Here is a 17,500-nt window from a genome sequence, read left to right as displayed (position 1 = left end):
ACACTGGCTTTTTGCAGTGTGTGCAAGACCTCCTTCTACCACCTCAGGAACATTGCAAAACTCCCTTGTCGGGATCCCCAGCGAGAACATCCAGAAGCTGCAGTACGTACAGAATAGTGCTGCTAGGATCCCGATGAGAGTGCGGAAATACAACCACATCACACCGGTTCTCAAATCCCTTCACTGGCTTCCTGTTCCACTCAGGGTTGAATACAACGTCTCTCTACTAACTCACCAGTGCCTCCATGGAAATGCCCCCCTCTACCTCAAAGAACTACTCACCCCCAAATCCTCCACACGACACCTCCGCTCCGGACAGGCTAACCTCCTCCAACCTCTGAGGACAAAGCTCAGAACAATGGGAGACCGGGCTTTCTGCTCTCCCTGACCACCTGAGGGCGCCGCAGACTGTGAATGCTTTTAAAAAAGGCTTAAAAACCCTTCTTTTTTTTTAAAAAAAAGCCTTTTTTTTCTTAGATATATCGGAATCAGAAATACTTTATTAATCCCTGAGGGGGAATAAAAATTTTCAGCACAATCCCATTCAAGATCAGACAAACGTTACAGGGAGACAGAACAGGATCGCTGACGGGTCTGCCAACTTCCGGCGCCCCTTACAAAAAAGGTGAGAAACAGGTAAACAATGGGGGGTGAGAGAAAAAAAATCGGTCTAAGCCTGGGCCCCTGGAGAGGGGGTCCAGACTGAGGCCAAGGGAAAAAACAACTCAGAGCCATAGCACACATCCCTCTTACATGTGTGTAGGAGAATACAAAGGACATTAAAGACATTAAAAGAGCACGGCTCATATGCGTGCTATTCATCCATCCGTTTTCTACCGCTTGTCCCTTTCGGGGTCACTGGAGCCTACATTAATTCAAATTTTTTAAGTATTTTTAGATTTTTTTTTAATTTTTACTATATCAGCATTAATTCTTCATTTTAGTTTTTTTTTTACAATGGGGGTGGATATTGTATATTTTTTTAAATTGTCAACATATTTATTGAAACTACATAATTATTTTTAATATTTTAGTTAGATTTTTTTATTTATTAAAATGTTTAAGTATTTTTTAAATTTTTACTATATCAGCATTAATTCTTAATTTTAGTTTTTTTTTACAATGTGGGTGGATATTGTATATTTTTTAAAATTGTCAACATATTTATTTCAACTACATAATTATTTTTAATATTTTATTTAGATTGTTTTATTTATTAAAATTTTTAAGTATTTTTTAAATTTTTACTTTATCAGCATTAATTCTTAATTTTAGTTTTTTTTTTACAATGTGGGTGGATATTGTATATTTTTTTAAATTGTCAACATATTTATTGAAACTAAATAATTATTTTTAATATTTTAGTTAGATTTTTTTATTTATTAAAATTTTTAAGTATTTTAAAAAATTTTACTATATCAGCATTAATTCTTAATTTTAGTTTTTTTTACAATGTGGGTGGATATTGTATATTTTTTTTAATTTGTCAACATATTTATTGAAACTACATAATTCATTTAAATATTAAAAATAAATATTTTAGTTAACTATATATTTTTTAAATTAAAATCCATCCATCTATCCATTTTCTACCGCTTGTCCCTTTTGGGGTTGCGGGGGGTACTGGCGCCTATCTCAGCTGCATTCGGGCGGAAGGCGGGGTACACCCTGGACAAGTCGCCACCTCATCGCAGCGCCTAGTTAATAGTAATAGATTTTATTTGTAAAAAGCACTTTACATTGAGCAAACAACCTCAAAGTGCTACAGTGTATTAAAAAAAAATAAAAAGATCATTAAAAAAATAAAAAAATTATACTTCTAGAAGTAGAATTCAATTGTGTTCTAGTTTTTATTTTAATTGTATTTTATTTTTATTTTTTTAATGCACTGTAGCACTTTGAGGTTGTTTGCTCAATGTAAAGTGCTTTTACAAATAAAATCTATTATTATTATTATTATTATGTCCAACGCAGCAGATAAAAAACGGTTCAAAAGTGGCGGGGGCCAATAAAGAAGTGTTGATCTGGAATTTACTGGAATAAAGTCTGCTGAGTGGTCCTTAAATAAAAATAAAAAAAACTTTCTGGGGCTTCTGTCAACCCCCGACAGTCGTCCATTCATTCCACGCCAACCTTTAGCTCACCTGGAGCCTTTTTGTCAAGACCGGCGGTGTCCTGTTCACCTGTTATGCAAACACTCTTTGTTGGTTCCCCCCTCTTATCTGCCACCCACCTTGAGGAACTGAGGAAGAATTGAAAAAGCATCCTTCAAAAAGTGTTCCTCGACACCCAATTAGGCTTTCCCCGGACGCAAACAGGACAAAAAGGGCCTGGTCCCTGGTCCAGGATGTGAGAACAGTCCGGTGACGGCCGATCCAGACCTGCTGCTGCCAACAGGAGCGGAAACAAGAAAAGGCGGCGCTGGCTTGCGGAGAGTACACAAAGGCAGCAAAGTACTATTATTAAGTGTTGGGTGGACCAAATACCGCGTTCACCATCTGGGGAACATGCGTGCAGCTGTTGGGAGTGCTGAACACAACGGAATCTACAATGACCTCAGTTGCCTCAGGCAGATTTAAGCAGGGGCCAAAAATGAAGAATTAATGCTGATATAGTACAAATAAAAAATAAAATGAAGAATTAATGCTGATATAGTAAAAATAAAAAAAATACTTAAAAAATTTAAATTAATGTAACATTTAAATTTTAAAAAATCTAACTAAAATATTTATTTTTAATATTTAAAAGAATTATGTCGTTTCAATAAATATGTTGACAATTGAAAAAAAATAATACAATATCCACCCACATTGTAAAAAAAAAACTAAAATGAAGAATTAATGCTGATATAGTAAAAAAAAAAAATTGTTTTTAAATACTTACAAAATTGTATATATATATATATATACACATATTTATTTTAATAAATGAAAAAATCTAACTAAAATATATATTTGTAATATTTAAATGAATTATGTAGTTTCAATAAATATGTTGACAATTAAAAGAAATATACAATATCCACCCACATTGTAAAAAAAACTAAAATTAAGAATTAATGCTGATATAGTAAAAATAAAAAAAATACTTAAACATTTTGAATTCATGTAACATTTTAATAAATAAATTAATCTAACTAAAATATTTATATGAATTATGAAGTTTCAATAAATATGTTGACAATTTAAAAAAAAAAAAACAATATCCACCCCCATTGTAAAAAAAAACTAAAATGAAGAATTAATGTTGATATAGTAAAAATAAAAAAAATTAAAAAAAAATACTTAAAAAAATAGAATTAATCTAACATTTTAATTTAAAAAAAAATCTAACTAAAATATTTATTTTTAATATTTAAATGAAATATGTTGACAGTTAAAAAAAATATATAATATCCACCCACATTGTAAAAAAAACTAAAATGAAGAATTAATGCTGATATAGTAAAAATAAAAAAATACTTTAAAAATGTAAATTAATGTAACATTTTAATTTTAAAAAAATCTAACTAAAATATGTATTTTTAATATTTAAATGAATTATGTAGTTTCAATAAATATGTTGACAATTTCAAAAAATATATACAATATCCGCCCACATTGTAAAAAAAAAACTAAAATGAAGAATTAATGCTGATTCTTTACAGCATATTACTGTAAATTGAAAAAAACTTTCAAAAATTTGGCGTAAAAATTCTGGCGTATGGTCAGGATTGTACCACCTCTGTCTCAATTTGAGCCCTGTTACAGAATGTGTAGCCGCATTTTTAAAGTACATATTTATTCTTTTATTGCTGCTTTTATTCATTTATTAGATGCATTTTACTGAATATGCACAAGCACTGTTTTAATATTATGTGATAATTTGTTTTAATTTATGTACTGTGTGTGATTGCGTGTCTACTTGGACGTTGGAGTCTGCAATAAAGCTTGACTGATTGATGTTCAATTGTCTTTGAATGTTGTGAACTCCTGCTTCCATGCCAGCGTTTGTATTGAACAGAACGAAAGCATGTGGCGTTTTTTTCCTGTAGTTTTCTTCGTCTTCCGCAATCATTTTTTATCAGTGCTTTAGCTTTAAATGTGGAACTGGAACTCAAGAGAACACGCTATTTCCTTCTTGATCTTAGCGTCTAAAAGTGAGCGCGTCGCTTACCTTCCACGTCAAACTCGATGGTGTGACAATCTGATTGGCCGAGGCTCCACGGGCAGTAGGCGACCGATCCGCCCTCCACAATGCCGCTCTGCCTGGTGTTGGCCTTGGGGGCGCCCACCACCACGCTGGCACTGAAAGGAGACACAACAGTCGTCAATTCATTCCTGTCAAGTTTTGTGGCGCCCCCTATGGCTGGCATTCAGAATACTTCGTAAGACATGCTGGCACACATGTGATATAGCCTAAAAGATGTGTCTCTTATATATCATTAGACAAATGCTCAATTAGTTGCTAAGTACTTTATGTTTTTAGGCAGACATATTTCTTCAACCAATCTTGCTCACGTTTTAAACACATGTACAAAAGCCAAAAGCGGTGAAGTCGTCACGTTGTGTAAATTGTAAATAAAAAGTACCAGTAGATGGTAGTTATGTGGTGGTTTCACGCGATAATGCCGACTTCTTACGATGCACATGCCGACATTAGCGGAGCCATCGGACTTACTCGCTGGTAACCGGACCAGACTTGATGAGTGGACAGGTTGTCAACATAAGCGTGCTCCACTGTATTATTTATGAGACTTTGGCAACTTAAGTGCTGGGTGTTGCAGCAACTGTGGAACCGGATGCAAAATCTGTTGCTCCGGCACACAAACTAAGGTCCGGTTGAGGTAAAAAAATAAAATAAATAAAAATAAAAAAAACCTGCACCCCCGTGTGGTGAAGTGGACTTCAGACCCAACCCAGAGAGTCTAAGTGGAGTCATGCTATTGTTTCCACAGCTGGCAAACACTTTGTCGGAAGAATTAATGCTGATATAGTAAAAAAATATATATATGTTTTTAAATACTTTAAAAAATTAAATTAATTTAAAAAAAAAAATCTAACCAAAATTTTTCTTTTTAATATTTAAATGAATTATGTAGTTTTAATAAATATGTTGACAATTTAAAAAAATATACAATATTCACCCACATTGTAAAAAAAATAAATAAAATGAAGAAATAATGCTGATATATAAAAATTTAAAAAATACTTAAAACCTTTAAATTAATGTAACATTTTAATTAAAAAAATCTAACTAAAATATTTATTTTTAATATTTAAATTAATTATGTAGTTTCAATAAAGATGTTGACAATTTAAAAAAATCTACAATATCCACCCACACTGTAAAAAAAAAAGACTAAAATGAAGAAATAATGCTGATATAGTAAAAAAAAAAAAAAAAAAAAAAAATACTTAAAAAATTTAAATTAACGTAACATTTTAATACAAAAAAATCTAACTAAAATATTTATTTTTAATATTTAAATGAATTATGTAGTTTCAATAAATATGTTGACAATTTAAAAAAATATACAATATCCACCCACATTGTTAAAAAAAAAACTAAAATGAAGAATTAATGCTGATATAGTAAAAATTAAAAAAAATTAAAAAATAAATTTAAAAAAAACACCTGCACCCCCGTGTGGTGAAGTGGACTTCAGAACCAACCCAGAGAGGCTAAGTGGAGTCATGCTATTGTTTCCACAGCTGGCAAACACTTTGTCGGAAGAATTAATGCTGATATAGTAAAAATATATATATGTTTTTAAATACTTAAAAAAATTAAATTAATGTAACATTTTAATTTAAAAAAAAAAAAAATCTAACTAAAATTTGTATTTTTAATATTTAAATGAATTATGTAGTTTTAATAAATATGTTGACAATTTAAAAAAATATACAATATTCACCCACATTGTAAAAAAAACTAACTAAAATGAATAAATAATGCTGATATAGTAAAAATTTAAAAAATACTTAAAACCTTTAAATTAATGTATCATTTTAATTTAAAAAATTTAACAAAAATATTTAGTTTAAATATTTAAATGAATTATGTAGTTTCAATAAATATGTTGACAATTTTAAAAAATATACAATATCCACCCACATTGTACAAAAACAACTATAATGAAGAAATAATGCTGATATAGTAAAAATACAAAAAATACTTAAAAAATTTAAATTAATGTAACATTTTAATAAATAAAATCTTAGTAAAATATTTATTTTTAATAATTAAATGAATTATGTAGTTTCAATAAAGATGTTGACAATTTAAAAAAATATACAATATCCACCCACTTTGTAAAAAAAAAAAACTAAAATGAAGAATTAATGCTGATATAGTAAAAATAAAAAAATAAAAAAATACTTAAAATTTTTTATTAACGTAACATTTTAATACAAAAAAATCTAACTAAAATATTTATTTTTAATATTTAAATGAATTATGTAGTTTTAATAAATATGTTGACAATTTAAAAAAATATACAATATCCACCCACATTCTAAAAAAAAAAACTAAAATGAAGAATTAATGCTGATATAGTAAAAATAAAAACAATTTTTTTAAATAAATAAAAAAAAACCTGCACCCCCATGTGGTGAAGTGGACTTCAGAACCATCCCAGAGAGGCTAAGTGGAGTCATGCTATTGTTTCCACAGCTGGCAAACACTTTGTCGTCTGCACGTGGAGGACGCCCGATGAAGATGATTCACAACATGGTGGGTGGGGTCTTGGATGGGTGAGGTCATTACCTCAATCTGGACCCACTTGACCCACACCGTTGTGTTTGGGAGCCAGCAGGCATGAGAGCGCTGAGGGCAGACTGTGTCTAGGGAGCTCCCCAAACAGGAAGAGCCCACCCTTTCCTGACCCCCCCTCCCTCCCTCCGGTGTGCCATGGTTTACATTTTTCCTGGGACCAACCGTGGTATCCTAGCCCCCCTCCAGGCGTCCTCTAATGAATTCCCTACAATGAGGTCATCTCTCTTATTCCTCACATTGAAACCCAAACAATAAACACGTTCCTTCCGATTTTTATGAATTTGCCACCATTACCCTCAAAAACCACATGATTCCGAAGGAAAAAAACGGGAAAAACAAAATACTGTATTGATGCTTTATTCCTTTTATACGAGACATACTTATGAGTAGCCACTAGATGGCAGTAGAAGCACATTCTTTTAAGTTTAAAGTAGCAATGATTGTCACACACACAGTAGGTGTGGTGAAATTTGTCCTCTGCATTTGACCCATCTCCTTGTTCACGCCCTGGGAGGTGAGGGGAGCAGTGAGCAGCAGCGGTGGCCGCGCCCGGGAATCATTTTTGGTGATTTAACCCCCAATTCCAACCCTTGATGCTGAGTGCCAAGCAGGGAGGTAATGGCTCTCATTTTTATAGTCAATGGTATGACTCGGCCGGGGTTTGAACTCACGATCTACCCATCTCAGGGAGGACACTCTAACCACTAGATACTGCCTCAATAATAATACTAATAGGGATGTAGGGTTGTCTCGGTCCCGGTACCAAAGTGTGTTTCGATACTTTTCTAAATTAAGGGGACCACAAAAAAATGTAATTATTGGCTTTATTTGAACATCTTAGTACATTAAACATAAACGCTTTTTTTAAAAATGAATTTACATTATGCATGCGGGTAATAACCTGTGATTAATCATGATTAATCAGATGCATATGCATTTAATTATTAGATTTTTTTTTTTTTATGTATAACTTACTTTAAAATCATAAATAAAGGTGACAAGCAGATATTTAACTGTTTTTATCTCACAAAAATAGTTTTGCAACACAGGATATAATAATATGAATGGCATGATCAGATAATATTAAAGTATAAAATATGCATTTTTTTACTGTCAAAATTGAAAGAACAAATGCATTTAGTAAAAAAAAATGTTTAAAAAAAGATGTTTAAAAAAAATGTTTAAAAAAAAAGGTTAAATTCTCAAAAATTCTAAAAATATATGTTTAAAAAAATATGTTTAAAAAAAAAAGTTTAAAAAAATATGTTTAAAAAAAAATGTTTAAAAAAATATGTTTAAAAAAATAGTTTTGCAATACAGTATATAATAATATAAATGTCATGATCAGATAATATTAAAGTATAAAATATGCATTTTTTTTACTGTCAAAATTGAAAGAACAAATGCATTTAGTAAAAAAAAAATATGTTTAAAAAAATATGTTTAAAATTCTAAAAAAAATATGTTTAAAAACATATGTTTAAAAAAATATGTTTAAAAAAATATGTTTTAAAAAATAGTTTTACAATACAGTATATAATAATATAAATGTCATGATCAGATAATATTCAAGTATAAAATATGCATTTTATTTACTGTCAAAATTGAAAGAACAAATGCATTTAGTAAAAAAAATATGTTTAAAAAAAGCTGTTTAAAAAAAAAAGTTTAAAAAAATATGTTTAAAATTTTAAAAAATATGTTAAAAAAAATATGTTAAAAAAAATATGTTAAGAAAATTATGTTAAAAAAATATGTTAAAAAAAATATGTTAAAAAAAATAGTTTTACAATACAGTATATAATAATATAAATGACATGATTAGGTAATATTAAAGTATAAAATATGCATTTTTTTTTACTGTCAAAATTGAAAAAACAAATGCATTTAGTAAAAAAAAAAAAAAAATTATTTTATTGAAACCCACTTTTTCTAGGCTTTCACGAGCCACATAAAATGATGTGGCGGACCACAACTGGCCCCCGGGGGCCTTGAGTTTGACACCTGTGGGTTATGCCGACAGCCGCTTACGTCGACGCGAGCCGGCCGATCCGAGCGGTGTCAACTTGAATGTGTTCCACCGCATTATTTATGAAGATGACTGCAGCACCTGTGCAATAATGGCCCTCACAGACACATCCTGGAGGGCCCCACTGTGTCGTTTGAAAGCGGACACGCAAACAGACACTGAAGAAAATCACAATCACACACTCCTGCGGCAGACCTAGATTTATGACACACTAACAGATATTGGAATGATTTCATGCAATTTAACGTGGATTCATCGCATCTTGAAGCCTTTAAAGGCACAGGTGTCAAACTCAAGGTCCTGGGGGCCACATCTAGTCCGCCACATCATTGTTTTTATATGGCCTGGAAATAATAAAGTACAAACCCAAAAGCGTGTAAATGGTAAATAAAAAGAGAATACAATGATTTGCAAATCCTGTTCAACTTATATTCACTTGAATAGACTGCAAAGACAAGATACTTAATGTTCACACTGGTTTCATAAAAGCTGGCACAAGTGGCAAAAAAGACTGAGAAAGTTGAGGACTGCTCATCAAAGACTTATTTGGAACATCCCACAGGCTAATTGGGAACAGGTGGGTGCCATGATTGGGTATAAAAGCAGCTTCCATGAAATGCTGAGTCATCCACAAACAAGGACGGGGCGAGGGTCACCACTTTGTCAACAAATGCCTGAGCAAATTGTTTAAGAACAACATTTCTCAACCAGCTATTGCAAGGAATTTAGGGATTTCACCATCTACGCTCCGTAATATCATCAAAAGGTTCAGAGAATCTGGAGAAATCACTGCACGTAAGCCATGATATTACGGACCTTCGATCCCTCAGGCGGTACTGCATCAAAAAGCGACATCAGTGTGTAAAGGATATCACCACATGGGCTCAGGTACACTACAGAAAACCACTGTCACTAACTACAGTTGGTCGCTACATCTGTAAGTGCAAGTTAAAACTCTACTATGCAAAGCCAAAGCCATTTATCAACAACACCCAGAAATGTCGCCGGCTTCGCTGGGCCCGAGCTCATCTAAGATGGACTGATGCAAAGTGGAAAAGTATTCTGTGCAATGTGTTGCTGCCATTAAATTCTAAGTTCATGATTATTTGCAAAAAAAAACCTGAAGTTTCTCAGTGTGAACATGAAATATCTTGTCTTTGCAGTCTATTCAATTGAATATAAGTTGAAAAGGATTTGTTGTATTCTCTTTTTATTTAGCATTTACACAACGTGACAACTTCACCGCTTTACATGTACACTTTAATATTACTCAACAATGCAGTGATTCTCCAGTGGGCCGCCAAATAATCACTTAATGAAATACTCAAACACAGTGTTACTGTTCAAACTGTGTGCAATGTTACAGTGGCCAAAAGTATTAGATATACTTGTTAAAATAAACCTCTGCCTTGCTTTTAATGAATACTTGGGCCTACTACGCTGCTGTATTTTAATGCTGGTCATTACGGTGCTACTTGGAGAGTCAAGTGTTTTGGGAGGTGGTGAGGACCACTGCAATAATGCAACAAACATTATTCTGTTAAAACATTCCAAACTTTGTTGTTAAAATAGAAATAAATACTTAAATATATAAGATCGTCTTAAGATTTCAAAGCAAGTTATCCATGGAATTGTACACACTGTCAAAATGACTATAGATTTTAAGGTCAAAACTTTTTTTTTAAATAACTTGCCATTATTCTGTTTGTATTTATTTATTCTTGTAAAACACAAATGCAATGCCACACACAGATATAACTACGCCATTTCACCCCAACCAATGTAGGCAGGAAGGCGGTGTACATTTGCAAATACTGTGCAAAGAGCTACGTCAAACATGCCACAAAGATGCAGCAGCATATAGACAAGTGCCCAATAATATATCATTATTGTAATTCCCCATTCATTCCCATATATTCCCATTCATTCCAATTAATTCCCATATATTTCCATTAATTCCTATTAATTCCCATTAATCCCCATATATTCCCATTCCTTCCCATATATTCCCATTCATTCCCTAATATTCCCATTCATTCCCATATATTCCCATTCATTCCCATATATTCCCATTAATTCCAATTAATTCCCATATATTCCCATTAATTCCTATTAATTCCCATTAATCCCCATATATTCCCATTCCTTCCCATATATTCCCATTCATTCCCTAATATTCCCATTCATTCCCATATATTCCCATTAATTCCAATTAATTCCCATATATTCCCATTAATTCCCATATATTCCCATTAATTCCTATTAATTCCCATTAATCCCCATATATTCCCATTCCTTCCCATATATTCCCATTCATTCCCTAATATTCCCATTCATTCCCATATATTCACATTAATTCCAATGAATTCCCATATATTCCCATTAATTCCAATTAATTCCCATTAATTCCTATTAATTCCCATTAATCCCCATATATTCCCATTCCTTCCCATATATTCCCATTCATTCCCTAACATTCCCATTCATTCCCATACATTCACATTAATTCCAATTAATTCCCATTAATTCCCATGTATTCCCATTAATCCCCATTCGTTACCATATATTCCCATTAATTCCCATATATTCCCATTCATTCCCATATATTCCCATTAATTCTCATATATTCCCATTAATTCCATTATATCCCCATTAATTCCCATATATTCCCATTAATTCCCATTAATCCCCATATATTCCCATTAATTACCATATATTCCCATTCATTCCCATTATATTCCCATTAATTCCCATGTATTCCCATTATTTCCCATGAATTACCATACATTCCCATTAATCCCATTTCATTCCCACATATTCCAATTAATTCCCATATATTCCCATATATTCCCATACATTCCCATTAATTCCCATACATTCCCATTAATTCCCATATATTCCCATATATTCCCATTCATTACTTTATATTCCCATTAATTTGCATATATTCCCATTCATTCCCATATATTCCCATATATTCCCATTAATTCCATTATATTCCCATTAACTCCCATATATTCCCATTAATTCCCATATATTCCCATTAATTCCCATTATTTCCCATGAATTACCATACATTCCCATTAATCCCTTTTCATTCCCATATATTCCCAATAATTCCCATATATTCCCATACATTCCCATTAATTCCCATGGACGGTGTCCAACTTTGAATAATCAAAAAAATTGTCAATAATTCCAAACTTCCCGACCTTAACTTCACGTGGTAAATTTACCAGAAAGTTTCCGGAAAAATTTACCGGAAACTTTCCACCCCTTTGCAATCCTATTAGAGAGTGATTCCGCCAGTAATTCAATTACTTTTTCGTTAAAGTAACTATAAGGAATGACTTTTTTAAAGTATATTTCAGAACATTAACACCTAAATGCTGAAGCCCTTAAGATTTCTCAGGAATGTAAAGTGCATCGCAAATCAATCAATCAATCAATGTTTATTTATATAGCCCTAAATCACAAGTGTCTCAAAGGGCTGCACAAGCCACAACGACATCCTCGGTACAGAGCCCACATAAGGGCAAGGAAAACTCACCCCAGTGGGACGTCAAATCAAATGTATTATCATTATTATTATTATTATAATGTGTGAAGTGAATTATATTTATATAGCGCTTTTTCTGTATTTATAAAGCGCTTTATACTGGTGCCTCCGTAGAAATGCCCCCTTCTACCTCCAAGAACTGCTCACCCCCAAATCCTCCACACAACACCTCCGCTCCGGACAGGCTAACCTCCTCCAACCTCCGAGGACAAAGCTACGAACAATGGGAGACCGGGCTTTCTGCTCCGCCGCTCCCAGTCTGTGGAACGCTCTCCCTGACCACCTGAGGGCACCACAGACTGTGGATGCTTTTAAAAAAGGCTTAAAAACCCTTCTTTTTAAAAAAAGCCTCTTTTTTTTTTTAAAGATATATGCATACTAGTTCTAGCTATTAGGCTGTTCTAGTTTTTATTTTTATTATCTTTTTATTTTCTTTAATCATTTTTTTTATTTTATTTTTTTAATACACTGTAGCACTTTGAGGTTGTTTGCTCAATGTAAAGAGCTTTTTACAAATAAAATACATTTTTATTACTATTATTACATTGTGAAAGACAATAATATATAATATACTAAATATTATATAATATAATAAATAACACGACACCTCCGCTCCAGACAGGCTAACCTCCTCCAACCTCTGAGGACAAAGCTACGAACAATGGGAGACCGGGCTTTCTTCTCTGCCGCTCCCAGTCTGTGGAACGCTCTCCCTGACCACCTGAGGGCACCACAGACTGTGGATGCTTTTAAAAAAGGCTTAAAAAAACCTTTTTTTTTCTTTTTTTTTGGAAATACGGTATGCATACTAGTTCTAGCTATTAGGCTATTCTGGTTTTTTATTTTTGTATTATCTTTTTTTTTTTTTTTAATACACTGTAGCACTTTGAGGTTGTTTGCTCAATGTAAAGTGCTTTTTATAAATAAAATATATTATTATTATTATTATTACATTGCGAAACCCAATATTATATAATATACTAAATATTATACTCCCTGACCACCTGAGGGCACCACAGACTGTGGATGCTTCTAAAAAAGGCTTAAAAACCCTTCTTTAAAAAAAAAAGGAAAAAAAAGCCTTTTTTAGATATATGCATACTAGTTCTAGCTATTAGGCTGTTCTAGTTTTTTGTTTTTTTTTAATACACTGTAGCACTTTGAGGTTGTTTGCTCAATGTAAAGTGCTTTTTACAAATAAAATATATTATTATTATTATTATTACATAGTGAAACCCAATATTATATAATATAATAAATATTATATAATACAATAAATCTTACATTACATACTATACATTACCTTTTGCGCTATATTTATATTATTATGTGTTGTCAACTTTGTACTTTTTTTTTTTATGTCATTGCCTGAAATAAATAAACAAAAAAATGGGGAAAAAAATGAATATCTAAGTTACATTTAAAGTAGTGTGGGTGGCACAGGGAGCAGGCGGGTGAAGCGTCTTGCCCAAGGACACGACGGCAGGGACTGGGACGGCGGCGGCGGCGGCGGGGATCGAACCTGGAACCCTCAAATTGCTGGCACGGCCACTATACCGCCCCGTTATTATTACGTACCCCTCCAAGGTAACATTTTGAACATCTTGTTCTTCGGATTCAAGCCGAGGTCCAACCGCCATCCCCCGACTGACGCACGAATCTCACTTTTTGTCTTTCGCCACTTTAAGTCGACGCCGTCAGAGCGGACGAGGGTCTTCGCCCGCATATTTGCATAGTCTCAGGATGCGCTGCTCTCACAAAAGGAATTTGTAATGCAAACAAAGCTTCATTAAATGCTAATCAGGACTTGTTAACGACTGATAAGGTGGTGGGGGCAGGGGGGATGGGAACACCCAAAAGGCCAGACCGATCCCCCCGCAAGATAACAGCCATTAAAGGCTAAATCCCCCATTTACTGTACATTACTTTTAAGATGACTATCTGGGCTGTCTGGGACTTCGGCGAGGGGCCGAGATCTCCCTCAACGTCCCACGCGCTGATTAAAGCCCGCTCGCTCTTTCCCGTAATGTGGAAAAACTACACGGACGACCGGTTTGTCCTCGGAAGACTTGAAACCTTTCATTCCTGAAAGCACTGGCAGGCTAAAGACACGAGGAGCATGTTCGGCAGGGCGCGCACACTGAGTACTTACAAGCAGACACAGTGTGTACAGAAAAGGGAGAACGGACGCATTTTGGTGTAAAAAGTAAAGATAAAGGTGAAGTTATAACACTGAAACACCCTCAGGAAGAGCTGCTTTAAGACATGGCTATCACTAATCCTGGCCTCCATGGCGACAAATAAAGTGAGTTTCTTACAAGTATCATTATCACTGGAGGAGGAGGAATAGCTAAACATGCTTCACTACACACCGTAGGAGGATACAATAGCTCACCGGCGTCACAATGCAAACAAACACCATGGGTGGATCTACACCTGACATCCACTGTAATGATACAAAGTACACGAGCGTATCTAGTCGATGCCACTATGATTACATCGATATTTATTTTCGTCACAAATTTGTTTTCCTGTTTTTAAAATTCATATTATGCTTATAAAGTCAATAAATACGTACACATGAGGACTTAAATTATGACCATTGTATGTATCAATAACTAATTGATGTCGGATCGATACCTAAATGTGTGGTATCATCCAAAACTAATGTCAAGTATCAAAGAAGAGAAGAATAAGTGATTATTACATTTTAACAGAAGTGTAGATAGAACATGTTGAAACAGAAAATAAGCAGATATTAACAGTAAATGAACAAGTAGATTAATAATCTATTTTTTTTACCGTTTGTCCTTTATAATGTGTACAAAATAATAGAATGATAAATGACTGCATAGACTAATTAGGAGTCTTTGTTTGTTTACTTACTACTAAAAGACAAGTTGTCTAGTATGTTCACTATTTTATTTAAGGACTAAATTGCAATAATAAACATATGTTTCATGTACACTAAGATTTTTGTTAAAATAAAACCAATAATGACATTTTTTTTGTGGTGCCCTTTATTTAGAAAAGTATCGAAATACATTTTGGTACCGGTTACCAAAATATCAGTTCCGGGACAACCCTATCTTTAACTAGAAAAATTCAATTCCTGCAGGAATTGTGTGTGAACGCCCAATGCAGGAGCTGCAATGAAATGTCATATTATAATAACAAGTTTGAATGTACAGTAGATGGTGTGAATATTAAAAAAGTGTGCGTTTAAATGCGAGTGGAATGTATATTAAAAAGGTGGAAACAGTTTCACTGTGAAACGGTTTGAATGCAGAAATACTGTGATTGTAGGGAAAGTCTGTGGAACGCTCTCCCTGACCACCTGATGGCACCATAGACTGTGGAAGCTTTTAAAAAAGGATTAAAGACCCTTCTTTTGGAAAAAAAAAGAGGCTTTTTTTTAGATATATGTGTGCTAGTTCTAGCTATTAGGCTATTCTAGTGCTTTTACAAATAAAAACTATTATTATTATTACAATAGAATAGAATAGAAAGTACTTTATTGATCCCTGGGGGAAATTCAGCACCACAGTTCGCTCACAATAAACACTTGGGTATTTTTTACATGTGAATAATATAAATACAGTCTATTATATAGCATTATTCACTTGTGAATAATATAAATACAGTCTATTTTACAGAATTATTCACATGTGAATAATATAAATACAGTCAATTACACAGCATTATTCACATGTGAATAACATAAATAAAGTCTATTATACAGCATTATTCACATGTGAATAACATAAATACAGTCTATTACACAGCATTATTCACATGTGAATAATATAAATACAGTCTATTACACAGCATTATTCACATGTGAATAACATAAATACAGTCTATTATACAGCATTATTCACATGTGAATAATATAAATACAGTCTATTATACAGCATTATTCACAAGTGAATAATATAAATACAGTCTATTATACAGCATTATTCACATGTGAATAATATAAATACATTATTATTATTAACTGCGCAGTCGGTCTTTAGAGTTTTGACGGCGGGTACGGCGCTTGAGTCTGTTGAAGTAAAAAGTGTTTCTCGCCTTCCTGTCGGTCGTTTTTTCTTAATAATGATCAGTTCGCTCACAATAGACAATAAACACTTGGGTATTTTTTACATGTGAATAATATAAATACAGTCTATTATATAGTATTATTCACATGTGAATAACATAAATACAGTCTATTACACAGCATAATTCACATGTGAATAACATAAATACAGTCTATTATACAGCATTAGTCACATGTCAATATTATAAATACATTATTATTATTAACTGAGTTTTGACGGCGGGTAAAGTGCGAGAGTCTGTTGAAGTAAAAAGTGTTTCTCGCCTTCCTGTCGGTCGTTTTTTCTTAATAATGATCTGGCAGCCAGCGTCACCTCACAAGAACTAGGGTGCCGTGAAAGTCAATCAAGTGACCAAAGTGACGTTTTAATGAAGATTTTTAGGTCGATTTTTTTTAATGCCTGGCTGGCGATGGACTGACACACCCTCCGCTATCCACCGCTCGCTCGCCATCCACGTAACGGTGTACCGCCCCTGGTGTACCGCAACAAACTACGAATTTAGAAATGAAAAATGTAAGTCGGAATTAAACTGTGAGACTATAAGAGGAAGTTATTTATCCCGGAATGAATTGACTAAATGAAACCTCACATGGACTAAACGGCCAGTGCTTTGGACCACCTTTTTGGCTGACGGTTCTAGTCCCGGTTCGGTTCTTTCTCGGCACATTTGTCCCAAGGTTTGTAGTCCTGTATCGCACTGATTTAACAACTTTCCCGCCGGCATTAAAAGCTATTGTGGCAGCTGTTTGGTCAACAGGCAAGTGTAAAAACATGCCATGCATTGACAACAGCAAAGTGAGCAAATGACCCCACCACACACACACACACACACACACACACACACGCACACACGATTATTTCACCAGCACTAAAAAAAACCTCCAGCAGGGAACTTTTAAGTGCCGGCGCTTCACACCTCGCCACAATGGTCCCATCAGGGGGTCCTCACACCTCAGCATAGAGGGGCTGTTGTGTTAAGCAAGGTGGGGGGTGGGGGGTGGGGTGTAGGGTGGGAGGGGTGCAGCTGTTGAAACGCACATAAACATTGAC

The 17,500-nt window shown here is 33.6% G+C and overlaps 1 protein-coding gene across 2 annotated transcripts in view; it reads right to left on the bottom strand.

Moving 5' to 3' along the window:
• The window catches only part of itga5 (integrin, alpha 5 (fibronectin receptor, alpha polypeptide)), a 189,005-nt gene that overhangs the window by 118,565 nt on the left and 52,940 nt on the right, over positions 1-17,500 (bottom strand). For both annotated transcript variants that reach the window (XM_062052527.1, XM_062052528.1), the window contains exon 3: positions 4,156-4,286. In XM_062052527.1, coding sequence (XP_061908511.1) covers positions 4,156-4,286 — 131 coding nt within the window. The remainder of the gene's footprint in view (positions 1-4,155; positions 4,287-17,500) is intronic.

The sequence above is a fragment of the Entelurus aequoreus genome, linkage group LG07 (genome assembly GCF_033978785.1).
Source record: "Entelurus aequoreus isolate RoL-2023_Sb linkage group LG07, RoL_Eaeq_v1.1, whole genome shotgun sequence".
NCBI lineage: Eukaryota > Metazoa > Chordata > Actinopteri > Syngnathiformes > Syngnathidae > Entelurus > Entelurus aequoreus.
This window is presented reverse-complemented; position numbering and strand designations above follow the sequence as displayed.